Source organism: Mirounga angustirostris, unplaced genomic scaffold (genome assembly GCF_029215605.1).
Source record: "Mirounga angustirostris isolate CCGP_5_RB_7025 unplaced genomic scaffold, mMirAng1.0.hap1 SCAF_2, whole genome shotgun sequence".
Lineage (NCBI taxonomy): Eukaryota > Metazoa > Chordata > Mammalia > Carnivora > Phocidae > Mirounga > Mirounga angustirostris.
In genome coordinates, this window is record NW_026991710.1 from 39,452,176 (window position 1) to 39,479,339 (window position 27,164).

General features: G+C 39.0%; 1 protein-coding gene across 5 annotated transcripts in view; it reads left to right on the forward strand.

The window, feature by feature from the left end:
- The first annotated feature begins 817 nt into the window (after nucleotides 1–817).
- Nucleotides 818–27,164, forward strand: part of ATP10D (ATPase phospholipid transporting 10D (putative)) — a 99,794-nt gene continuing 73,447 nt past the window's right edge. For 2 of the 5 annotated variants that reach the window (XM_045881199.3, XM_064584441.1), the window contains exons 1-2: nucleotides 820–1,023; nucleotides 25,738–26,064. In XM_045881199.3, coding sequence (XP_045737155.1) covers nucleotides 25,775–26,064 — 290 coding nt within the window. In that variant the 5' untranslated portion in view covers nucleotides 820–1,023; nucleotides 25,738–25,774. Of the gene's footprint in view, nucleotides 1,024–24,577; nucleotides 24,718–25,737; nucleotides 26,065–27,164 lie in introns of all 5 variants that reach the window. The other 3 variants (XM_064584439.1, XM_064584437.1, XM_064584440.1) reach the window with 3 other exon arrangements.

Below are 27,164 nucleotides of genomic sequence, written 5' to 3' on the forward strand. Positions count from 1 at the left end.
CCTTCTTAGTGGGTGCAGGAACTTGTTTGGCCTCTCCAGCCTGGTCTGGGAGAGTTTGCAAGCCTCCCAAGTGGATGCATGAGTTTGCCATGGAGAGCTCTTCACTGTTAGTGAAACATTTGTATGATCCTTTAGTTTCCTTCACTTTTCGATACATATATGAGAAACATTTGAGAAAACATAAGATGTACAAAAGAATTGTGGAGGTTTGGGGATAAAACGATTGGCAGCCAGCGATTAATAGGTTTAGATCTGAATTATTGCCATTATTGGTTCTGTCTTTTCCTAATTCCCTTTCCTTTCTCAAAGCACTTAGTTGGTCAGAAGTTTTGAGAGACCGGATGGGTTGCTGGAATTTATTTTGAAGAAAACAATTTTTTTAAAGCCCTGAGTTTTAAGCTAACAGACCATGGCAGGTATATGAACAGAGCACATTGCACTGAGTGAGGGAAGGGCTGGGGGCGGGGGCGGGGGGGGGGGGGAGTAGGAAAGACCAAAATTGTGGCCTTCTCCATTTCTTTCCCAGTATAAAACGATGATATTAAATGTTTAGATTTGATCCCTTTCCCCTCCAAAAAATAACTGCCAAGCCTTTCAAGGCTAGGTAAGTGGCTGGGGTGGGACTATAAAGGCCCCGGACCACCCGGGTATCTCCACCCGACAGACAGGGAGCCGTGTGCCCAGCCGCCGCTAGGAAGCCGGTCTCCTCCAGGCCCCGCCCCCTACGTCACGGGAGGCGGGGCGGCGGGCGATTGGCTGTTCTCGGAAGCACGGCGGCTCCGGAGCCCGGCCGGGAGGGGAGGAGGAGGAGGAGCTGGTGGTTTGGCTCCGGCTCCGGCAGTGGAGTTTGGGGGCCGTCTTCTGAGAATTGATTCCCATTTCCACCCCCACCCCCGCCTCCGCAAAAGCAAATGGCTGGCGTAGAAGCATAACCCGCCTCCACTCCGGATTTGTGCTTGGTTTTTCTTTTGCACCTTGAGAGTGGCGATCGTCGTGCTGTGATGTGTGCCGAGGGAAGAACTGGTAAGGGTGAACGTGCGAAACCCTTGGACTGTCTTCTGTTTTACTTCTCACCCTTCTCCTCGCTCCCTTCCCCTCTTCCTCTCCCGCTTCCCCAAAAACTGCTTTCAGGTTTGATGAAGTGCCTCAAAAGTAGATGTTAGGGCTGTTGTTGAATTTGGAGGGGAAAAAAAAGGAGAAACACACCATTTTCAGTCACTTGATCTTGATTTCAAAGGAGGAATTATTTTATCTGTTCTTAAAGCTGGGATTTGTGAAAAGATAAATTATGCGCACACACACTTGTCACCTCATTGTGAAATGGAACAGTTTAAGGCAATTTTGGCTTTGTCTCAAAGGAAACGAAGAGGATGAGGGTTGAAGTTTTAGCCCAGTAAATAAACCGGGTTTGTTCCTTAGGAAGGAAAAGGTGCTTGTGTTGGAGTTTGCTCAGAAATAGTTTTTAAAGGAGTGGGGCAGAAAAGCCCGCGTTCTTCCCCGCACACACTAACTTTGCAGAACTTAATAGTTTGGAGCATCCTTCCTCTTACATTATAAAACATAGTCATACTTTACTATGTACAGCAGAGAGACATCAGGTTGGTTAGTGAAACCCTCCAGTTTGGAGGGTCGAGCCTCTGTGCGTTTAACAAGGATCTGTTTAAACTACCCTTAATTATTAAGGGCATGCGAACCCAGCTGTTTAGAATGTTACCTCAGTAAGACCACAAAGTTTCTTCCTGCTTCTTTTCCTGCTAGTTCTTTACAAGGAGAAAACAGTTCTATAGTCTGAGAGCAAGCCTCTGACTCTAATCAGCCTTGAAAGATTGATCCACAAGAATAGGGGCGGCTTATCCACCAACTGATTGCTGTATCAGAAAGCTCCAGAGGAGATAGTAATTTTTATACTGGGCTAGGTCAAATTTCTGTGAAGAGTACCATCATAAAAAAAAAGTCTTTGGCTTGTTAAGAGCAGACACGTGACACTGATCCCTGTAACACCTTAAACTCATTCAGTGCCCCAGTGTGAGCCTGCACTCCAAGCTACCCCAGGAGGTAATGTCTGCTCCTTCTAGACTCTTTTCTAGTCTCATTACAAATACATATTACATACCTACATTGAGATAGTTTGTTTTTATCAAAATGAGATCATACTGCATATATTGAAAAACAACTTGGCAACATTCAACAAGTTTTAGGGAGTTTAAAAAATGACACTAACTGCTAATTTAATGCCTGCCAAATTGTATTAAAAAATGGAGAACCTAAGCAGTCTAAAACAGGATTTCATAGGCGCCTGGGTGGTTCAGTTGGTTAAGCGTCTGTCTTTGGCTGAGGTCATGATCCCCGGTGTCCTGGGATCCAGCCCCATGTCAGGCTCCTTGCTCAACTTGGAATCTGCTTCTCCCTCTCCCTTTGCCCCTCCCCCTGCTCTTGCTCTCTCTCTCTAATAAAATATTTAAAAAAAAAAAAACCCAGGATTTCAGGAAGCTTGACCTTTGCATGGCAAGAACCAAATACTTTTGCAATACAATTACTTAGTGAACCTAAATAGAAATAGAGTAGGATATTTTTTATTTTGATATCAGTAAAATGAAGGAAATGACTCCTTGGTTAGACAAACTTCTTCGAATCACTTTTTTAAAATAAGGTAAAAAATGTTCATATATTGAAGGCTACAGTACATGTTTTAGTTATTGTCTGATCAGAAGTAGTCTTTTTAATAAAGGAAAATCAAAGAAAATGCTAAAAGCAAGATCACTTGAGGATTCCCAAAACCCAACGCATTGGTGAACATAAATTTAATCTCTTGTCAGTGCTTGAAAAAAAAGGAGAATCTGTTCATCAACCCTTGGAGCAATAATGTGCATGCTGGATGCTATCACCATTCTTGGACCATAGTTAGAGCAGCCGAGCAGCTTTCCTTATTTCAGAAGAGGTTTGAAGTGAGCATACGTATTCGTGTAAAGACATTATTCCCTTCCTATTATCTAAGATGGACTTACTTCATTTCAGGAATCATCTTAGCCATAGAAACAACACTTTTCTTGGAACTAGTAGTACTATTAGAGTAAGAAGTAACTGGTACTAGTTTCGTAGAAGAGTTGTGGCCTTCATGAAATCTTTATGCTTCTAAATGAAGGGTATATTCATGTAACGACTTGAGGTAATTATATGGGAAAATGTATTAAAACCTGTACATCTTTGCAGGCTTTGACTGGGTCTAGAAATATATACCAAGGAAGCCGTCTGAATTTTATAGGAAGATTTATAAATATGTTTATTACAGTGTTGTCTGTAATATGGAAAAAAAAAAAACCAGAATAAAGCCCCCAGTAGCAAAATACTTAAATTAATGTACTATATATCTATATTGATAAAATTCACTTGTGAAAATAGTTTTGAAAAAGTTTCGTGATTTAAAAAATCCTTGCAATGTTTTGAGTGAAAAAGCAAAATTTAACACTAAATTATCTTGAATGTGTAAAATATAATTTTGAAATATAAAATACCACTTTCTCAAATATTAAGCCCTTAGTACATGTCAGGCATTTTTCTAAATTAACAAACCTTGAACAACATTGAACAAGACTGTTCTATTTCCTGTTTGCCTACAAGTTCCTGTTTGTATCAATGGATATATTCACTGACATATATGAAAAAGAAACTGGATTTCTAGGTGGTAGAGTTACAGCTTTTTAAAAATATTTTCCCACATATTCCCAAATCTTCTACAACAACTGTTATTTTATAATCACAAAAATACTGTTTTGAAAAATATTGCCAAGAAATGCCAAAACTGAAATTAAAACTCTAAGGTCTACATTTTATATACTGGTAAGCCCTTTCAGAAGATACGATAAAACACAGTGAGACATAAATAGATATCCACATGAAAAATTATGCCCAATGAAAAATAGGCATAAATGGGCAATCACAAAAGAGAAAAATGGGCTTTTTTAAGGTTGGGATGTTTATTTTTTAAGGTTGGATGTTTATTTCCCTGTATTGGGAGAATACTCAGCATAGCAATAAGTTACCACATTTTTACACATCACATTAACTAACATGGAAAGGCAATCAAAATGTGTGAAGTTGTTGGGAAGGAAGACTTTTTCATGATATGGAAAAATCTTTGTGATAGGAATGAAAAGTTATAAATCTTACTTTTGAAAAAAATATCCAATCTATGCACAGAAACTAATTTATTGGTGGAGAATAAACCACATGTTAATGTTACTTATGTGTGGGTGATGGGGTTCTGGGTGATTTCTGTTTTTTCTCATGGTATTAATCTGTAGTTTCTAAAATTTTGACAGTTAAGTATATTTTAGTTATCAGGAAAAACAAGTCACTATCCTAATAAAGCAATTTGTCCTAGAACGAAGAGCACATAGGTGATACTCCCTTTCCCTTCTTGCATAAAGCCTCTGTAGTCTCTGTGTGGGTAGTCCCCTGTCAGATGTAATCATTGTTTCTGGATTATATTTGCTGGTGAGAACATTTGGATTATAAGGGAATCCCAAGATAAAACTTATTCTAGTCACATTCACTCTTCTGCCCCCAGCTGTTTTCTAAAATAATAAGCAGTGTTGGACTGATAAAAGCTTTATTCCTTTTCATTTCCTGTTGATCACATCTGCTTGGGGCCCAAGCCACTAGGCTTTAATTACACACTCCCTAATTTCTTTTTCTAAAATCTACTTACTCCATTCAAGGCCTTTCTGAATGAGGACGAGGAAGGAATATGACTGTATTTAGGTTAGCAAAACAAATTTATAAAATTTCAACTCTTTATATAGGAAAGGTAATAAAATCAGAGTAGCTTCTGAGAAAGAAGGTGAAAATCAGTTTTAAATTATCCAAAAATTTTTGGGTGCCTGGGTGGCTCAGTCAGTTAAGTGCCTGCCTTTGGCTCAGGTGGTGATCCCAGAGTCCCAGGATGGAACCCCATGTCTGTCTGGCTCCCTACTCAGCAGGGAGTCTGCTTCTCCTTCTGCCCCTCATCCCGCTTGTGCTTGTGTGTGTGCTTGCATGCTCTCTCAGATTTTTAAAAAATTATCCAAAAATGTTGTGACCTCTTTTTCTTCAAGTTATTGTTCTCATAATTAGCACTATTTAAAAACATTCTCATTTCCCTTATAGGCTATAACAATACATTGAAGGTTATAGTTAAAAAATCTTAATTTATAGGGGCGCCTGGGTGGCTCAGTCGTTAAGCGTCTGCCTTCGGCTCAGGTCATGATCCCAGGGTCCTGGGATCGAGCCCCGCATCGGGCTCTCTGTTCAGCGGGGAGCCTGCTTCTCCCTCTCCCACTCCCTCTGCTGTGTTCCCTCTCTCGCTGTCTCTCTCTGTCAAATAAATAAATAAAATCTTTAAAAAAAAAATCTTAATTTATAAATCCTTTCTTCACTAAAGTCTTTCCTAAAGAGGTGTTCTCATATTTTTATCACGAAGATTCTCTCTACTTACCTGTGATGTCCTTCAGCTAACAAATCAACATTTCTGCCTTTTGCCAGGTTAGAAAAATGCCTGCTTCTGAACTATTAACCATACTTTTAAGGTTCCTAAACCAGGGACTGAGAGAAAAGTGAAATGTTTTCAATAGGGCAATGGAATTTATTTGTTTGTTTGTTTGTTTATTTATTTTAGAGAGTGAGTGAGCACGGGGGTGGGGGGGAGTGAGTTTGGGGTCGGCAGGGGAATATGTGGAGGGAGAGGGAGAATCTCCAACAGCCTCCTGCTGAGTGTGGAGCCAGAAGTGGGGGGGGGGGGGCTGGATTTCAGAACCCTGAGATCATGACCTGAGCCCAAACCAAGAGTCTGACGCTTAACCTACTGAGCCACCCAGGTACCCCAGGAAAATGGAATTTTAATAATTCTTACTCAGAATCCCATATTGTCTTCCTTCTCTCTCAAATTGTAACATTTCATTTAAGCTAACCTAATGCAAAAGAGCAGGTATTGTGGTCCCCAGTGCCCAATTTGTCACACTTTTGCTTGCTTGATTTGGGTCATGGTTCAGATGGATCGGATGGTGGTAGGAACGTGTGGATAGAGTATGTGGTGTTAAGGATGTAGTATTGGTACTGGGCAGAGGACAGAAGGAATAGTGGGGAATCGGAGAGTCGTCCCTGCCAGGTTGTTATCGTGTTGCCCTTGCCAGCCACTGGTGCTGCTCTTGTCACAGGAGTGCACTCAGGTACCTTTGGAAATCTCTAATGATACCACTCCTTGTTCGGTTACTGGTCAACCGTGTTCTGAAGCATATTGCTCCTTTTTTCCAGTCTAGTCTCCCTACCTTTTCTCCCCCATTCCGATGTGTCTTTCAACTTCTTGCAAAGAAATTCTTTAAATGTCCATATCACACCCTCTGAAATGTCTTCAGTGATTTCCCATTTCCTTCAAACTAAGTATAAGTTCTTCATCTTAGTAAGAACTTACATGGTCCTAACATAGATTTCCATCTTAATTTCCCCTCACTTATTTTGTACTTGAAGCTCCAGCCATATTGAAGTACTCAGCAGTACTTAAATGAACACAGGGCTTTTCAGCCACCCAGACTTCATTCATAATATTTCCTTTTCTAAAATCTACAAATCTCTCCTCTCAGATTGTAGACATTTCGCAAAGCTCATTTAACATGCTCTCTCTCCCCAGAAGCCTCCCCTCCACTCCCTTTCTGTCTTCCAGCCTCAGGTCATGTCTTCTCATAGGACTTTCTGCTTTCTGAATTTTTATACTGTATGATTACACCAGTGTCATCTTTTTTTGTTGAATTGAGTATGTTGACCTGTTCTGGGCACTTTTATTCTTTTCCAACGTACCCAGCACGGTGCCTAAGAGAAGGTAAAATAAATGAACACTAGAAGGTAAGCTCCTAGGAGGCAGAGATTTTTGTCTGTTTTATTCTCTGACTTATTTTTGTTATCTGTAACATTGCCTGGCATATAGTAGAAGCTCAACAAACAATAGTTGAAAGATGAAGTTATTCAGCATATTAGGCACAGTGCATTATTTAATAAACCTCCTTACAAAACTTTGTGAGGTGGATGATGTTATTTTCATTTTACAGATGTGGAAACTGAGTCTCAGAGGGGCTAAGATCTTATGGTATGTGGCAGACTGTCAATCTGACCACTGATAAAGAAGTTATGTCTACATTATTCTGTCGTCTAGTAAGTGTGCAATAGCATTATGCCTAAAAAACAATGTAAATACCTTAACCAAAACAATGTACATACATTAATGCCTGTCTGTCTTAATTTAAAAATGCTTTATGGCTAAAAAATGCTAACTATTATCTGAGTTTTCAGTGAGTTGTAATCTTTTTGCTGGTGGAGGGTCTTGCCTCAGTGCTGATGGCTGCATCACTTGAACTTTTATCAGTATCACTTGAACTTTTAGAGCTTGTATTCTACTAGCTGCAGATGTATTTGTTGCTTTTTTTGAAAACAGCTAATTATATCATCACTTCTTATTTGAGATGAATATGTTTTAAAGGGTGGGTAGCACTGTGTTGATTATTGAAATTGGCCATTTATTATGAATCCATTTTATAATTCCAGTGAGCACCATTAACTTCTTAATACCATTTACAGTTTTCATTTGTCCCTTACTGGTGTTTATATACTATCCCGTGTAAGACCTACAGGCCTCAGGAACAGTTTAAATATATATGTTGAGACGATTTGAATTCGATCATACCTCGTTTTATTGCACTTTGCAGGTAATTGAATTTTTTACAAATTGAAGGTTTGCGGCAACCGTGTCGAACAAATCTATCAGTGCCATTTTTTTAACAGCAGTTGCTCACTTTGTGTCTGTGTGTCACATTGTAGTGATTCTTGCAATATTTCAAGCTTTTTCATTCTTATTACATAATTTCATTCTTATTATATTTGTTATGGTGATTAGTGATCAGTAGTTCCTGGAGATGGAATCTACTCCTGGTAAAGCTATTGTGAAGATTGCTGAAATGACAACAAAGGATTTAGAATATTACCTAACCTTAGTTGTTAGAGCAGTGGCGGGGTTTGAGAGGCTTGACTCCAATTTAAAAGAAGTTCTTTAGGTAAAATGCTGTCAAACAGCATCACATGCTACAGAGAAATCGTTTGTGAAAGGAAGAGTCAGTTGATGCAGCAAATGTTGTCTTATTTTAAGAAATGGCCACAGTCACCCTTAACCTTCAGCAACCACCGCCCCGATCAGTCAGCAGCCATCAGCACTGAGGCAAGACCCTCCACCAGCAAAAAGATTACAACTCGCTGAAAACTCAGATAATAGAATTTTTTAGCCATAAAGCACTTTTGAATTAAGACAGATAGGCATTAAGGTATGTACATTGTTTTGGTTAAGGTATTTACATTGTTTTTTAGGCATAATGCTATTGCACACTTACTAGAAAACAGAATAATGTAGACATAACTTTTATATGCACTAGGAAACTAAAAAATTCATTTGACCTTATTGTAGTCTGGAACCAAATATCTCCAAGGTATGCCTGTAGTTGTCATATGTAATCTATGCTTTCATTACATTAAGTCATGTGCTAAAGTAATTTTTAGCCATTGTAACATAATACTTCTCTATGAAATATAACATTTTAAGTCATCCAACACTTCCAGAAGTGAATCTTCAAATAGTTTTTAGAAATTAATTAAATCCCTCATCTATTCTACTGAAATTCTTTAGTTCAACTAAAGAAATGCCCATCTTCATCTTGTATCCAGTGATGCCATATACATTTAAAGGAAAATATGACTTAAAGTTTTACTCTGATGTGTTTATTTGATTCATATTTAGAACTCAGGTTAATAATCTGCAAAAAACCTTTGGAAAATATTTGATATAGTCTATTGATTTAACTCCTAGTATTACAAGAATATACCATCTTTCAGCAGTTACATTCTTTCCATTTTAGCAAATGGAAACAAATAACTCCCATTTTTCCCCTCTAATCCGTCATTCTTTTAAGCATGTTATTTTCTTTTGGCTCTAAAAAGAATTTCTGTGGTTACATATCCAGAAAATACCCTATTTCTTGTGTATGAAAGAGTAGTTTAACTAATTATTTGAGCAACAGTAATATATACACTATTGGGATAGAAGTGATTAGTTGCATGAAAATATTTAATGACAATGAATACATGGAGAAAGTATATTTAGAAATTAAAAATAAGTTTTTCCAGAGCAGATTTGAGTTGCCTGCATCAGTGGTTTTCTAAGTCTGGTACCCATCAGCATCAGTTGAACTTATTAGAAAAACAAATTCTCAGGCCTCACTGCAGATTTATTGAACTTGAAACTGTGTCTGTGTGTGTCTGTGTGTCTTTGTGTGTGTCTGGTACCCATCAGCATCAGTTGAACTTGTTAGAAATACAAATTCTCAGGCCTCCCTGCAGATTTATTGAATTTGAAACTGGTGTGTGTTTGTGTGTGTGTGTGTGTGTGTGTGTGTGAATTTGAAACTGGTGTGTGTGTGTGTGTAGGGCGCAGAGGCTGTGTTTTCACAAACTCCAGGTGATTCCGATCTGTGATAGTTTGAGAACATAAGCTTACGGTAAGATCCTTGATGAGCAGGTCATATTCACTGGGTTTTGGTGGGCGGGTGCCTGGTCTAGTTGAAAAGGCCTCTAAGGAAGACAATTCCATTGACTCCTGTATGCCATTTCAGATACCTGTGTGTTATTACTGAGCTGACTTCAAAAGACATAATTAAACATTTTTGTGTTTCGTAAGGGAAAAAGGAGGACATTTTTTTCATCCTCAGGGATTTTGTGCCTGGGGAATCAAGTTTTCTTATCAGAGGTCCTTGAGTGCCTTTGTGGAGGTGGCGACTAATATAGATTCCTACTCTGATCATTCAAGTTGTAATTAATTAATTCCATATAAAGTTAGAGTCCCAGGGGTGCCTGGGTGGCTCAGTCGTTAAGCATCTGCCTTCGGCTCAGGTCATGATCCCAGGGTCCTGGGATCGAGCCCCGCATCGGGCTCCCGGCTCCGCGGGAGGCCTGCTTCTCCCTCTCCCACTCCCCCTGCTTATGTTCCCTCTCTCGCTGTGTCTCTCTCTGTCAAATAAATAAATAAAATCTTAAAAAATATATATATAAAGTTAGAGTCCCAGCATAAAAGTATTTTCACAGTGCGTCTGTATACAACACAGGCTGTGTTCTTTCAGTATGCTTGGGATTTAATCAAGTCAGCTTAAGTCTCTCATTTATTGCTGAAATGTTGTCAGTTCTCTTTATCCTATTAGGCCCACATGGTGCTGAACAGTTCATTTCAGAATATTGGAGATAGGTCATGTTATGAAGATACTGGAAATCAGCAGAAAGAACCTTGAAATAGGTCCTTTAGTAAGAATTGAAAACCTGACCTTCAAGTGTTTTTTCCCCCACACTGACTTTAATTTTCTAATATATAGAGCAATGAAGGTAATATTTGGAAAGTATAATGACTTGTTTTTTAAGATTGAGATTCCTGGGCGCCTGGGTGGCTCAGATGGTTGAGCGTCTGCCTTCGGCTCAGGTCATGATCTCAGGGTCCTGGGATCGAGTCCCGCATCGGGCTCCCTGCTCCTTGGGAGCCTGCTTCTCCCTCTGCCTTTCTCTCTCGCTCTGTCTCTCATGAATAAAAAAAAAAAAAAAAAAAAAAAAAGATTGAGATTCCTTTTATATCTAGAAATGTATATGCCCTATATAAGTATAATGTGTTTTATTGCAACATTATCTAAACGTTTTGCAGAAAATTTTTATTTTTTTTTACATAATCTCTACACCCAACATGGGGCTTGAACTCATAACCCCAAAATCAAGAGTCAATCAAGAGTCACATACTCTACCAACTGAGCCAGCCAGGTGCCACCACCCCCCCAAATTGTATTTTTGCAGAAAATTATTTAAATTCTATTTCACAGCTAATTTTCATAAAGAAGACAATCTCCCGTAGCTACCTGGGCATTTAAGTAAGCTATCTTAAAATTTAACCACCTACATCTATGAGATTTTTAGTAATAATCTTTTGTCCAAAGGAGACCTGAATGCTTGAGGTGGCTTCGCAACATTTTTAATTACATTCAAGCTTTCTTGGCAGGGACACACATATTTGCCTTTATGATGAAGCTTATATATATACTAACTCATGTTTCTGTTTTCTCTGACATGATATCAAGTATTATTAGTATGATACACATGCTGCTTGTGGACTTGGATGTGAGTATCTTTTTCAGCATTGAAACAGCATGCTTGTCTTGCATTTTATAAGGTTATTCTTAAAACAAAAACTTAAAGGATTACATCTTTTCCCTGAATCTTAAATGTAGAAGCAATGCACTAACTTCCATGTATGCTTTTCTCTACCATAAGCATTTGGCTTTGTGATTAAACTTGGGCATGTTTGGTGGGATTAGTTTTAGAATAGATTTTCACTGAAATGAAGATCTGTTTTCTAATGATAAAGTAAATTGTATTTTCATAGTAAAAAATATGAACAGGTACAAAAGATATTTAAAAGTTATCTATTAATTACTACCGTAAAATAACCAGTGTTAATGGTTTAAAACTGTTTTATTCCAGATTCATATATATAAATAGTTTATATATTCCATTTGAGTTCATACTGGTATACAGATCTAGATTATGGATTAAAACCTTGTAAACCCCATTTTTTAAAAAGATTTTATTTATTTGAGAGGGAGAGTGAGTGAGAGTACACGAGTGGGGGATTGGGGCAGAGGGAGAGGGAGAAGCAGACTCCCCTGCTGAGCAGGGAGCCCGATGAGGGACTCCATCCCAGGACCCTGGGATCGTGACCTGAGCTGAAGGCAGACGCTTAACCGACTGAGCCACCCAGGTGCCCCCAAACATTTTTTTTAATAAAAATTCATTCGAATATTTTTTTAAACAGCTGTATTATATTTCCAGTTAGATATACCATAATTTAACAATTTCTCTTTTTCTGGACACGTGGATTAGTGCCGTTTCCAGTGCTGAATTGATCATCTTTCTACTCAGTGCCAAGGCGGATGAACATTTTAAGGTATATTACCTTTTGGCTCCAGAGAAGTGAAGAAGCAGGCTAGATTACGCCAGGACTGTATGAAAGCTTGCTTTCATTGAGCATTATGAATAAAGAAACTCTTTGCTATATTTAGTACAAAAAAAAATTAAAAAACAGTAATTTAATTGCTTTTTTTAGGTTACTGGTGAAGTTGGAAATATTCTTTCGTATGGATTCCACAAATACGTATTGAAAGTCTACTCTGTGCTTGATAACTTTTGAGGCCTAGGTTGTATCAGTCAACAAAAAAGAAAGTCCTCTAATGAAGAGGAGAGCCATCAAGGGCTAAAATACAAACATAATTTTATGATGTTAGAAAGTGAGCAAAAGTTTTTTGGAAAATAAAACTGGGAAGGAGAGCAGGGATTGCTGGGGGGAAGCTGGAGGGAGTAGCCTGAAGGGGGGGAGGAGTAGTAGACTGAGTAGTAGAGACTGAAGGAAGGGAGGAATAGTAGATCAGAGAGGACTTTGGGAGGCAGACGCAGGTGACACTGACAGCTGTTTCCATAATTAAGATGAGAACCTCTAGAGAGTTTTAAACTGTGAAAAATTCAGGATGTAACTTGGGTTTTAACTGGACTAGGTGGTAGTGGTAGAGGTGATTCCAAGTGGTGAGATTCTGGATATATTTTAAAGGAAGAGCCAAGAGAATTTGCTGACTGACTATATGTTTGTTTTGAGGGAGAGAGCAAGCATGAGCAGGGGGTGGGGGAGCAGAGGGAGAGGAGAGAACCTTAAGCAGACTCCAAGCTGAGCACAGAGCCTGACTCGGGGCTCGATCTCATGACCCGAGATCATGACTTGAGCTGAAATCAAGAGTCAGACGCTTGACTGGCTGAGCCACCCGGGCGCCCATATATGGGTTTTGAGGAAAGGACAGGACCCCGGGATGAATCAGAGGCTTTGTGACTGAGGATCAGGAAGGGTAGAGCGACCATCACCTGATAGGGCTGATCTGTGGCGGAAGCAAGTTTTGGGGGAGGAGCACAGTTCTGTCCATGTTACCATCTAGCGATGGGCTGCCTTGTTGGCAGTCAGATACATGAGTCTGGAGTTTGGGGAGGAGGTCTGAGCTGGAGGACAGTTACGTGGGGGAACCTGTAGAAGTTCTGGTTTGATGGCTTTGGTTTTCTCAGTACAGTAGAAACAGGGTCATCAGCAGGAAGAAAGTCAGGAGGGGGAGATAGGGCAAGTGAGAGGAGAAGGTGTGAAATACTTGTCTGTGAAAGTGGAAAGATGATGAGAGTGGAAATGCTGTTTGCAGCCAGCATGTGTGGCCAGTTCCTGATTCATGCTTAGTGACTGAAAGTGACATTGATCAGGAACATTATGTTTCTCTCCAGGTACTTTCCACCTGTAGGTACTACAACAGACTATAATACGGATTTAGATATAACTGATTTGAATACAACTAGGGTAAGAGTTTTGCCAAGAAAGGAGAGCAGAGCTAAGGGGTAGAGAGAATATATACGGAAGTGATAACAGGGTTGACCATAAAATTGAAACTGAATAAAGGGAACTAGGGCCATGCATGAAGGGGGGCAGTGAAGGATCATGGTTTAGTTGCTTACAGGTCCCTGTGGGGTCAGATGGTACTGAAGTCAGGTTCAAAATGAATCATTTAAAAGCAACTTTTATTTGTGTGTACTGAACCATGTGCCAAATACATGTAAAGAGCTTTCTACTGAATGCATCAAATGAGTATTTTTAAATTAAATACAAATATTTGATTAGTTAACTTCATTTTTTTTAAAGATTTTATTTATTTATTTGAGAGAGTGAGAGCACTAGAGAGAGAGAGAGCAATCACTAGCATGGGGCAGAGGGAGAAGGAGAAGCAGGCCCCTTCTGAGCAGAGCCCGACATGGGGCTCGATCCCAGGAGCCTGGGATCATGACCTGGGCCAAAGGCAGACGCCCAACCGACTGAGCCACCTAGGCGCCCCTCATTTGTAACTTTAGTTCTTCAAATGAAGTATGTCTTTAGTTCTTTTTGCCTTAAATAACAATTTCACATTTTTTATACTAGTCCTCTTTCTTGTAATCCTTGTGTTCTTTGGTAGGCTGCCAGAGGCTGTGTGGCTTCTGCAAACTTACTGCTCAAGTGTTTGTGTCCTTTGCTAGAGCTCTAATAGCCACAGGGACTCTCATTCCATCGGAGATATTTGGATTAGGCTGGCGTAACCAGCCACTCACCAAGCTGTGTCCTTTGGGTGAGTTTCTCAATCACTCTGAGCCTCAGTGTTTTCAACCCTAAATGGGGATAATAATATGTATTTTGTTGTAAAGATTAAAGTTATCACATATTTATCCCCAACACAGAACTTGGCTTGTCTTTATAAATGGTTGATATTGTTACGATCTTAGGTTTATTGGATGAATATTTTATTAGTGTTGAATAATCAAATCTCAAAAACATGCTATTCTGTCACTTCAGTGACGTATATTTTAGGAGCACTATTGGAATCACCAGTGTCAAAACACAGTATTAAAGATTGTTATCATTAACAGTTTCATATGTGTGTGGTTTTTCAGCTTTACGAATAGACGGAGACATGCTGGGAACTCACCATGAGTTATGGGTGAGCTTTTTTTTAGTACTCAGTAACAGAAATATGCATACAACTACAGGCACCATTTTCCCTGCCTTTTTGCTAGCTTAAACCAGTTGGAAGCCTAAGCATCAGCAAAAGGTAACTCATTGGGATGTGTGGTCCTTTTCAAGGGAAAGCTGAGATACATTGAAGGAGACAGATGGTAAAGCTTTCAGTGTCTGAATGTGTGTATGTATATGTTTTATTCTCACATGAGAGGATTGAAGATGTCTTTATATTTAATGTGTCTGGAAACATTAAGGATGGGTAACTCTTCCCAGTATAAAACCATGCATCTAGGTACCACACTCCTATTTTATACATCTCTCTTCTTTCAAAATAAACATGTTGCATTTGAAAATTCGGATTTGACTCTTCAACCGCAATGCTACCAAACACATCACTCGCTGCTGTGGAGGCTTCCTCCGCTGGGTCTTGGCGAGGGGCTGCTTCTGTGATGTAGAACAGTACCTTTTGTTTCTGTCTCCCCAGCATCAGCCACAGTGTCTGGTTTTCAGGTCATGTTGAATGAACTGGGACTGAGTGAACTTGGTTTAAGCAGTCTTTTCTAAAGATGCATAAGGGTTATGTGCTTGAGTCGAGTTGACCTTCCCCATTTAGGGCCCTAAGAATGACAAAACTATCACAACGAGTTCTTTGTTAGTGGTAAAAATGAAAGGTACTATGAATTGTTTTTTTATATACCTATATAGCACCTCCTCCCATGATAATGATCAGCAGTTATCAAAAGTAATTACTTCAGTTCAGTGTTTTGGCTTTTGCATGCATCTAAAATAAAGACTATGTACTTCTACTGGGGATTTAGTTCAAGAAGTTCAATTAATAGAAACTATTAAAGAGCACACAGAACTCCGAGATGACTTTATTTGGCAAATCCGATTCCTCCCACCCACTGGAGAGCACTGAGGATTATGAGACTTTGTTATTCAAGATCTAGTTTTCCCACTAAATAAATTGACCCTTGTCATCACCAAACCCTGTTAAATACATCTATAACTGTTCGTATTTTTCCCGAAGATTATGTGGGGTGATGAAAAGTCTTTCTCCTTTTAGTTCACAAGAGAGTAGTTACTAAAGGAACTATGCCGGTGTGTTCCTTTGGCACCTGATGCAACCAAGAAACCAGCAGAGATATCAAATGATGCATCGTTTTGCCATCGTTATTACCAGTCAGATAAGGAATTGGTCTCCTTGAGGGCAATAAGCCTCTTATAGAGAGTTGGGCAAGTAAGTCAGAGATGACCCAGAGTGGAATAAACCCAGATTTTATCAGGGCTCACTGTTGCCTCAGGGAGAGTTACCTGAGACATCTAGGGCAAGGAGACCTTCTTGTCTTGAGTCTACTGTGAAACAGTGCCTATTTTATTCTCGGAAACCTATAGCAATAAAATGAGTCTCTCTTTTTTTTACTGACCCTGCTAGATAACTTGTCTTTCTTCCAAGGTCTCGAGCATGTAACAACTTTGATATTTTGTTAGGGTTTTCTCATCTTGGTTGAGAAGAAGATTGGAAGTCTGTCAAGGCCAAGACCTATTGTTCTCCTTTGCTGAGCTTTTGGAAATATTGGCTGAAGCTGACCATCATGGTATTAAATCTGTAGACAGAATCCGTCCTGCAGGCCTTGTCCCCAGCCTCTCGGGAATTTTTGTGTAAATTAGACCTTCACAATTTTAGTTAATTCTAGCCTTGGATGAGAGCATCTGCTTGCATGGGCTGTCAAGTCATTGGTAACGGCCTTGGTATATACACTCGGAGGAGATGGGCTTGCCAGTGACAGGAGGGGTACCTAATAAACTGTTCACTCTTAATTTCAACTGTACATTTTGAAATAAAGTCATTTAGCATAAAGTAGTGGTTCTCAAAGTATGGTTCAGGAACAGCAGCTGCAGCGCTACCTGGAACTGTGTTAAACATGCAAATTCTTTTTATTTATTTATTTATTTTTAAGATTTTATTTATTTGAGAGAGAGCGAGCATGAGCAGTGGGGGAGAGGGAGAAGCAGGATCCCCGCCAAGCAGGGAGAGGACCCCAGGATCATGACCTGAGCCGAAGGCAGGCGCCCAACCGACTGAGCCACCCAGGGGCCCCTAGACATGCAAATTCTTAAGCCCCCACCCCAGACCTGTGGAATCAGAAAGTCAGGGGTATGGCTCAGGATACTCTAATGCATGCTGGAGTTTGACAGCTACAAACAGCATCTTGAAATGACTGTACATAAGAATGTTTTTCTCTTTCAGACAAGTGAGCTCATGTGTATATTTCAAGTTATTTGTTGGTTGGTGATGACCTCAGACATTTTTAATACTAACTGGGCCCCAGGGAATTCATTACCCCATATTTACCTTTGGTTATCTGCCTTGCTACAAACTTTTCATTAAGTATTCATTAAGGGAAACAGGGCTTTTGAGAACTGTTTGCTTACAAGTACATTTGTGTTCAAGAAGGAGCATAGTGTGATATGTTATTTTAGGCACACTCTGTTATTGAAGGATTTTGATTCTTAATATCTTCTAGAAAAAAATGTACACTAATTAGAAATAATGTAGTTTTAAATGATCTATTTGATTTTAAATTTCCTATAGAAGTAGTATTGTACAGTTAGAAAAGCATGACTTTGGAGTAAAACATTGCATGCCTTGAGTTATAAAACCTTTGACCTTTTGTTTCTTACTCTAAAAAATGGAAGTCATAAATGACATGGGGAGCATATTTCATTAACAGTAATCATTATAGAAGTGTTATTTATTTATTTATTTATTTATTGAGAGCGTGCGGGAGGTGGAGCAGAGGGAGAGGAAGAGAGCAAGAATATTTAGCAGACTCCATGCCCAGTGCAGAGCCTGATGCAGGGCTCAGTCTTAGGACCCTGACATCATGACCTGAACCCAAATCAAGAGTTGGATGCTTAACCGACTGAGCCACCCAGACGCACCAGTACATATTTCATAAGCAGTACTTTGTTTATATTTCTTTATTTCTGGCCTTAATTGATTTTGTGACTCAAATTGATCTCTTGTAGATTTTAGAACTTCATGGGGTTTTTTTTTAGCTTGAATGGAATATTGGATCATGTAGCATCATGCAGACTTAATGCTTAGAGCAACATCAGGCTGTTTCGTAGCTATTAATTACAGATTCTTCCTTCAAAAACTTTATTTTTTGAAAATTATCAATATATCTTCATTGTGACAAAGACAAAGAAAGGTTCATTTTTTACTCCCTTTGTATTCTTACCATAACCAATATTCATAGCCTTGTGTGAATTATTCTATACTTTTATCCACGTTCTTGCAAATGGATGTGAACATACATCCAGGCAGTTTGTGTTATTATGTGAAGCAAATCCAGGCCAGGCCAGTTGTGGATTCAACAGTGCAGTAAGAAGTAGAGCCTAAGCCTCTGGAGCTGTGGTCCACTAAGACAGCCCTTGGTTAGTGACCTGTGTACCCTTGTGTGCTCATGTGGCCCCTCTTCCAGCCTAAGAATTTGAAAAGGCAGGGGCTTATGTTCCCGAATCTTGCAAACTGGCAGGTTCCACGTTCCTCACAGCTGACAACACCACTAACTGGTGCTGTCTTCCTGAGGGACCGGGGAGGTGATAAACACACACACCCGCTCTTGTGTGTCCTAGATCTTGTGTATACCTTTGCATATTTTGGTAGGTAGTTAAAGTGAAACTTGAGCTGTGCCCAAGTTGTCATTCTCACCATTCTTTGAACCCAGATCAGTCATTTTGGTCTGTACTCATTCATTTTCATAAATGTTTGATCGTTCATATTTACATTTCTCTGTCATTTCTTCTTTTTTTCCCCCTATATATACATAGTAGTCATTGGTCCAGGTCAATGGATGAATACATATCATTTTTAATAGTTGTATAATATTCTGTAATGCGGATATGTCACAGTGCAGTCTGCTGTTCCACAGTTGAAGAACTTTCATGATATTGCCAAGATTGTTACTACAGAAACCAAACCAAAAAAATAAATAAATAAACCCGGAACTACAGTGTACATTCTTGTACATATACCCATACCTATAGGTAAGATTCCCCGAAATGGAATTGCTGTGTCCATAGTTATATGTATTTTCAGTTTTCATAGATACTGTCAAAATGTTTTTTGGTGGTGGTGGTGGAGATTGGAGCAATTCACTTCCCACTGCCAGAGGGTTGCTTTCCCCCTATCCTCACTAGCACCGACTATGACAAAACTTGACTAAGTGAGAGAGAAGTTACAGTTTTGCCCAGCTAACAATAATAAAAAATATTCTGAATTTTCTTCTAGTAAATTTACTGTAACTTTTCCATTTAAGTTTTCAATCTACCTGGAGATTTATTTTTTGAATTAAACATTTATTAAAATATTTTCAAATAAAAATCTTTTTTTTTTTTTTTCAATGTGGTGTAAAGTAGTAATGTAGCTTTCTGGTTTTCAAGATGGATAACCATTTATTCCAGAGGTGTTAAGTCACCATTTTCCCACTGATCTGAAATTCCACGCTTGCCAATTAAGTTTCTATTTATACAGGGATCTACCTTTAGGCCCTCTGCATTAGTTTTGTCTTGCCATTGTAACAGCCACAATTTAGTGGCTTAGAACAACCCCCAGTTATGAGTATAGTTCTCCTGATCAGAAGTCCAGGTACAGTGTGACTTGGTTCTTTGCTCAGGTCCTCAAAGGCTGAAGTGAGGATGTTATCCAAACTGAGTTCTTATCTGAAAACTCTGGGGAAGAGAATCCACTTCCCACCTTCCTCAGGTGGTTGGCAGAACTCCGTTCCTTGCAGTGGTAGGACCTACATCTCCATTTCCTTGCTGGCTGTCACTAGAAGGCTGCTCTCAATCCCTAGAGACAACCAGCAGCCTTTCTTTTGCATTGTTTCTAATTTGCTGGATTTACTATGTTTTGCCATCAATATTTGTAAGTGACATGGGTTTATAATTTGTGGCAGTTATAAAAAATTTTACACATTTTTAATGCATATAGATATTTATATGATGGTGATAAAAGATTACTTGCAATGAAACTTTTTTTTTTTTTTTAACTGTATAATTGCCTTGCTGTGAAGGAGTATTGCAAGTTGGGTGTATACAGCATTTGGCTTATGTTAATCTCATACCCTGTCCTTCTCTCCCAATGTTACCATGTATTAAGAATCTGGACCTTTAGGCTCTGTTGCCATACTGATTAATTTTTAAAATTCTAGGTAAAATGCTAATGTTAGTTAAAGCAAAGTGTCCAGAGTCAGGTGTTTTTTGACACTGCGTATCTGGGTAATGTTGGGCTTTTAAGTTTCCATGCTCAGCCCAGGAACATGCAGGCCTTTTCATATAATCTTTAGTGGTATTTTTCCATCACTAACCAGCAGCAAGTTTGTTGTAATCCAAATTTTCACAAGTAGTAGTTTACTCTTAAACTAAAAATGAAGTTAGGAATGGAGACTTCAATGAAACCTAGGTATAAACTGTAGGTTTTTTCCTTTTTTAATGAAATACTAAACCTCCCTACCTTTAAGGACAGTAGCTCATTCAGGAGTAAAGTATCTAGATCTGAAAATTCTTTTTGGTTTTAAGTGATGATAATTGAACTCTAAGCATTTGGTTCTTTGTGTGTGTGTGGTTTTTTTTGTGTGTTTTTTTTTTAAATGCTGTTAATTCTGAAGGCAGTGTTCCAATCAGTGGCAGAGTATTAGGTCAAATGAAGTGTGGGACCATTTTGTGTGTTAGCAGAACCCCATGATAAATTCAGCTCTTTATGGAGTGGGCTAAATCTTAGAATTGTGAATGATGATCTTGAAAAATCCTGCAATGCTTCATACTAAGTTGTTCATCAGAGTTTTGTCTACTAGGTTGCTCTGTTTACCCCTGGGAACAATTGACTAGAAGGTATTGCTATCCTCAGGTGGTTGGTTGCCTGGCAGACTCCCCAGTTAAACGGAAAGCAGAGCTGCTAAAGCTGAGTGTGAGTTATATACAGTTTAAGAAATTAAATATAGATAAGTACTTGGATATAGTTGGGAGGGTCAGTACTGTGCATACAAATTCTCAATATTTATGAGTAAATACTCTAATTAAGAGAACATTTTCCAGATAATCACCATATTTGTTAACTTTATTTAGCGCGGGAGTATGGTTCACACACTATTCTAAGGGCTTTACATATATTAACTCGCTTAATCCTCACAACAACCCTTTGATCAAGGTTAGCTGGCAAATGGAGGTGCCAGGAATTGATGTCGGAGTCAGGCTTCAGAGTCTATGCTCTTAATCACTACTGTATTGCTTACTGGTCTTATAAATCCAATAGGAAAGAAAACAGTGGTTTTCCGTAGGAGTCTTTCAGGCTTGGAGAAGCAGATTCCTTCTATTAATAAAGGTGGAAGGAATGCAGTCACAAGCTGACTACTTCTGTTTTCTCAAACTTAGATCTTGTTATTCCTTCTTCTAATGGAAGGAAAGCCAGGCTGAATCATGAAAGAGGAAATGGGGTGTTTTGTGTCCTTTCCCCATGCTACCTCTTTTCTATAAAAGTCAATGATCAGCAGTCATTTGTTGACGACCTAACTTTGGCCAAGCATTAGACTCTGGTGGGGAGTTTGGAAAGCAATGAGATGTGTTCCTTGACTTTGAAGAACAAAGCCACCCGCTGAACACTGAAACAAGTGCAGTGACCGAGCCAAGCTCAGGATCATAATGGGAACGGAGCAGGGAATGCTTTACTGTATCTCCTGTGTGGATCCTCCTCAATCCCCCCCACCCCCACCCCATGGCCAAGCTACAACAGTCCAAAGGATGAATAGGGGCTGGTGTGGTGAGTAGGTGATAGGATTGATCAGCTTTCCAGAAAGCAGCATTTGCAGAGATGCAAGGTATAAGCTGTGCTTTGCAACCTTCTTGATAAGTCACCTGGGTACTAATTAAATTCCACATTCATGGGCCCCATTCTAGATCCTCTTAATCAGGATCTCCAGGGGAGGGGCCTAGGGGACTGTTATTGAGGGAAGCTTAGAAAATACCAGACAAGTGGAATACAGTTTGTTCATGAATATAGTTGGGGTGAATTTCAGAGAGAATGGTTGAGGATGAGGTCAGCTGGCGTGAAGGTCATTTTATGTCATGTCTGTCTTTTGTGATTGGTCTTCTATTTGTATCCTACTTAATGCTGGTTACTTTCCATGTATCAACAGATATATTCAACTGCGCATTTACTTAGAGTTGGACAACTTTATTTAATTTGAGAAGCAATATATTGAAAGTTTGGACCTCAGCCCAATTTACAGGGTTACCAACCTTGACTTCTGTATGACCTGAGAAATTGCCAAAGAGGAGAGTGGGGGATAGAATGAACACTGTCTTCGGTGTGCCCCATGACTCTTCATGGTGTCTCATTTTTTTCATTAGCAAGCTGAGGTGCAGAGGTTAATTACATAGGTCACATACCTAATAAGTGATACAACTAATATTCGAGCCAGAGTCTATAGAGCAGGAAGAATTTGATTTCTCAAAAAGTGGTGAATGGAGTGCTCATTTACTCAGTTAAAATAGGTGAACTGGAAAATGAAGGGTTAGGTCAGGGGCTATAGTAAAAAGGCTTCTCACATTTGTTACCATGTGAAAATAAATGCCCAATATTCTGTGGTTGTTTTTTTTTTCTTTTTAAGAGAAACTAAATATCAAAATTTTATGTGAATTTATCTCTTAAAAATCAATATTAAAAAAAAATTAGTACAATGTGTTTGCCAACATCATGATACAAGATACGTCACTGAGTAGAATTTTGCTTAAGGGCCACTGGCTTGTGACCTCTAGGTTAAATACTCTGTAAAGTCTGAGCTTTAAAATATAATGCTTCATGCTGATTCTTAATGAGGTATGACTGTGATCTGCTTTCCTTTCATATCTTAAATTTTGATGAATATTTATGTGCGCATTAATACCAGAGCCTTCTCTACATATTAATACATTTTTAGCTTTGCTGGGAGTAGATGGAGAAGGATTAAAAGGCTCCTTGCTCCTGGCTGTGGTGGGAAAATTGTTGCCCTGCCTGAACATTCTAGTCCAGCTGCTGTTTTCCCCGGCCTTTCTACCAGAACAGGAGCTGGAAGTGGATCTGTTCATTTCCTTGTAGGCTTTCAACACATGTGCAACCACACGCAGTGTCTTTCCAAAGTGTGTATAGCAACGTATTAGTAGACCTTGAAACTAATTCGGTGCATTCAGACACATTTTGAAAATGCTTGAACTAGAATGACTAAGTAGATCCTTGGTCATTCCTGCTCAGTATAAAATGGTTTAAATTCTAACCTGGAAATCTGAAAGGATTTTTGCCAATTACCTCCGCATTTGGTTTTTTTTCTTCAATCCCGTGAAAATACTAACAACCTCTCTGTCTTGTGTAGATCAGTCCTTTGGTCCAGTCATCACTTTTCAGGAGAGAATGGCAGTGCTGAGGGGAAGGCATTGGAAGATATGAGCTGCCTGGCCTTGGAGAGAAGGACAGAGAGTCGATGGCTGAAGAGGGCAATAAGCCAGCCCCAATTCTATCCTCACTAAAATTTCTTGGGAATAAGAAAGGGGGGGAAGAGGGAAGACAATATGTGAGTAAGTAGAGCACCTAACAAAAGTTTCAGGACATTGAAGAGGCACAGAGGATGGCGGATGTGGGGATACTTTGGCAAATGAAATGTTCTTCAGTCATAGATTTGTCTCTTTGGAACTGAGTGAGTGGGGAGAGAGAAGGTTCTGGAATAGATCCTTGGAATGAAAAGCTGTTTGTTTTTGTGAACCACCACTAGGGAGGGTGGGGTTATTTGTTAGATACACCATAAATTACCAACAGTTAATACCTCCCACATGTCGTATTTGTTTAATTATTTCTGTTTGCATTCTCAAGAAATTATACTTTAAAATTTAAAAATTTAAGTAGAATCTATATTATTGTTGAGATTGTGGACACCAGAGGGATACACACTCCTATGTCTTACTGAGAATTTAATTGGAAATGAAAACTTAAAGTTTCTAGAAATACTATAAAATTTCAACCCTCTGAAGAACATGAGGTTTGTCTTAGGTCCCCTGATGTGCATGGGGTGAAATGCATGATTTGTTCAGTATTTTTACATTATCTACTGATTCAGTTATAAAGCACTTTCTTACATCCTTATTCTGGGGGAGATTCTGGATATGTTATGAACTACTTTAATAACTCAAACTGTCATTACTAGTTATAGGTTAAGAAGCTATTTTTATACACTGAAGTGAAAACCAGACTTTTCATATTACTTCATATGTGGGCTTTTAAAAAATTATGTTGAAAAGATAGAATTATTTTGGCCAATATTTACTAATTTAGCTCTTTATGAACACATATTTTAGAGTGCAAACTCCAAAGGACAGAGACCTGATATGGATAGAAGTTTGTTTTGTTTTGTTTTGTTTTCTCATTTCCATTATTAATGTAAAACTGATAAGACTGGGTTGCCTGGGTGGCTCAGATGGTTAAGCATCTGCCTTTGGTTCATGTCATGATCTCTGGGTCCTGGCATCGAGCCCCACAGCGGGCTCCTTGCTCAGTGGGGAGTCTGCTTCTCCCTCTCCCTCTGCCTCTCCCCACCACTCATGCTCTCTCTCTCTCTGTCAAATGAATAAATAAAATCTTAAAAAAAACTGATAAGACTGACTTTATGAATATTTTCTCTCAATGGTAATAGAGGTTATCTATGTTGTGGGTTCAATATCCAGACACAGATACACATACTTGGAGGCTATTGTATTCTTCCCATTAAAAGGACTTTCTGCTCTTACTTGTTTTTATTATTTTGCTTTAGATCATATACTTTTTAAAGATACGGATTTTTAAATTATTACTTGTAATTCAACTTATTTTCTAAAATACAGTGATAAAGTGATGCTGCGTAACTGTAATCAGTTGGATTGCTTAAGGACCAATGTATAGTAAATAAGTGTGCTAGAAGAATGGATTATTAAAAATATTGACTCACTAGAATTACTAGAATGTAATTGGACCAGATCTTCAGGTAGGTAATGATCTATGATTTCAGATCCATGAAAGTTGGATACAATTTTAATGTTCTTAGGGGTAAACTATTAATTTCTGATTAATACAACATTTTAGAGAAAATAATCAGTAGACATGTTGTAAACTTCGAATGAAGTTTAGGAAGGAAGCCAGCTTAAATAATTTGCCCAAACTACGTCAGTGTCTCAAACAGTGTTTTTTGTTTTTTAAAGATTTCATTTGTCAGAGAGAGAGAGCACAAGCAGGGGGAGCTGCAGATAGAGGGAGAAGCAGGCCCCCTGCTGAGCAAGGAGCCCAATGCAGGACTCGATTCCAGGACCCTGGAATCATGACCTGAGCTGAAGGCAGATGCTTAACCTACTGAGCCACCCAGGTGTCCCCTCAAACAACGTTTTATCCCTGGGATTGCATTTATGTATTTACATGCCTATCACCCCACCTAGATCCTAAGTGCTTGGGTTCCATCACTTGATGGGTGAAGGGTTGTACATACAGGGATGGAAAGAATTTGTGGGCATTTTTGTAATCTTCACAGAATGGATTTTATTGACTGCTTATTCTGCATCAGGCTTTATGCTGGATAATTTACATGTTACTCATTAAATCCTAACATAAATTGCCTCACGTGTGTGGCGCTCCCATTTCAAAGATGAGAAAACTGTTTATCAGATAAATTAAGAGACTTGTGCACATTAAACCCAGATTATTTGCTTCAGATTATAGGGTGGCCTTTAGGTGCTGTCTCCTGTTGCTTAAATGGTCAGATGGTTGGCTCTTGAGGCAGAAGGTGTATGCTTTATTTAATAAAAAATTTGGCTAAAACGGAGTTCCAAAGACTAGTTTCACTTTCTCCCATTTACTAGTTCTAAAGAGTAGTTTTACTTTATACCCATTGAACCATTGGTCATATATTTATTTGATTTGGAAAAAAATTCTCATTTTACTACCCTTACCATCCTTTAAGACTTTCCAGAGGCTTATGAGGAGTGTTTTAGTGGGTTTTTGTTTGTTTTGCCAGATCACCTGCGTATCCTGGATCTCACCACATTTTGGACATGACTGAATGTCTACAATGGGCCAGGTATCACTGGCAACAGCTGATGGGCGGTAGAAACAGGGACGAGGATGAGAGGTCATACAGCTATTCCTCTCTGCTTGTCTGTGGGGGCAAGTCCTCTCAGCCTCCCAGACTGGCAGGAAAGCACCGGGTGGTTGTTCCCCACCTCTGGCCCTTCAAGGATGAGTATGAAAAGTACTCTGGCACCTACATGAATAACCGAATACGGACAACAAAGTACACACTTCTAAATTTTGTGCCAAGAAATTTATTTGAACAATTTCACAGGTAAAAGTCTTAACATGTTCTTTGTTATTCTAGTTAACATAAGATTTTTCATTTCTATGACATTATATGTTACCTAAGCTAAGACTTGGGACATTTTCTTTGACGATTCTAGTAGAGTTTGTTGTGAAATGATGAGCCCTTATGTTCACATAGCACTTTACAAGTGGTAAGATGCTTTCTCTTGACCAGAGAAGATATTGTTATTTTCATATTATAGATTAGGAAACAAAGTTTGTTACACTGGTTTACCCAGTGTCGTGCCAGTGATTAGGAGCTGACCCTATAGCCTTGAGTCTTTTCACTCTTGCTTCCATGTTCTTTCCATTAGACCATGCTGAGTTTTAATTTGAGCTTTTTCTTACTTGATGATATGGGGAAATAGAGCTCTTCACTAGGTGAAGCAACGACATATAGTTCAGTTTAATATATATTTATTGAAGCTCTCCTATGAGTTTAGGCATTGAAGGAAATACATATCTGAGTGGTACTCCTTTCCTAATGGAGTTTGCTTTTAGCAAGAGAAACAAGATGTGTATACAATGAAAAGACAGCGAATGTGATGAGTGTTATAAAGTGCTAACAAGTAGGGTAGAAGCCTCAGAAGAGAAATAATGGAGCAAGAGAAGAGAAAAGGGCATTTGAACTTAATTATGGAGAGCTGGTGAGATTTTCAAGGCAGAGGTGTCGGCAAAGCACCTTTCAGCTGGGGGAAGGAGTATGATATGTAAAAGCAGAAAGGCAGTAGCATACATTGCTTGAGGTCTGGAAAGTAGAGCCCTCTGCCTGGCACAATTAGAAACAAAGCAAAGGCAGAGAGAACATTTAGGGAGATGCTATATATACCCTGGCGAGTGGCAAGACCTGAGCTTAGAAAAATGTGGGAATGGAAAGAAGGATTATTACAGATATTATGGATTAGATGCAGGGAATTAAGTAAAAAGATGGTATGAACATATTGAGCTGAGAATGACCAGGAGGATTAGCAGAAAAAGTAAAGACAGGAATAAAAAAAACTTGGCTAGATGATTTGGTTTTTATAAATGTTGAGTTTGAGATGCTAATGTGAATATACAGATTCTCAACATTCATTATTCATTCTG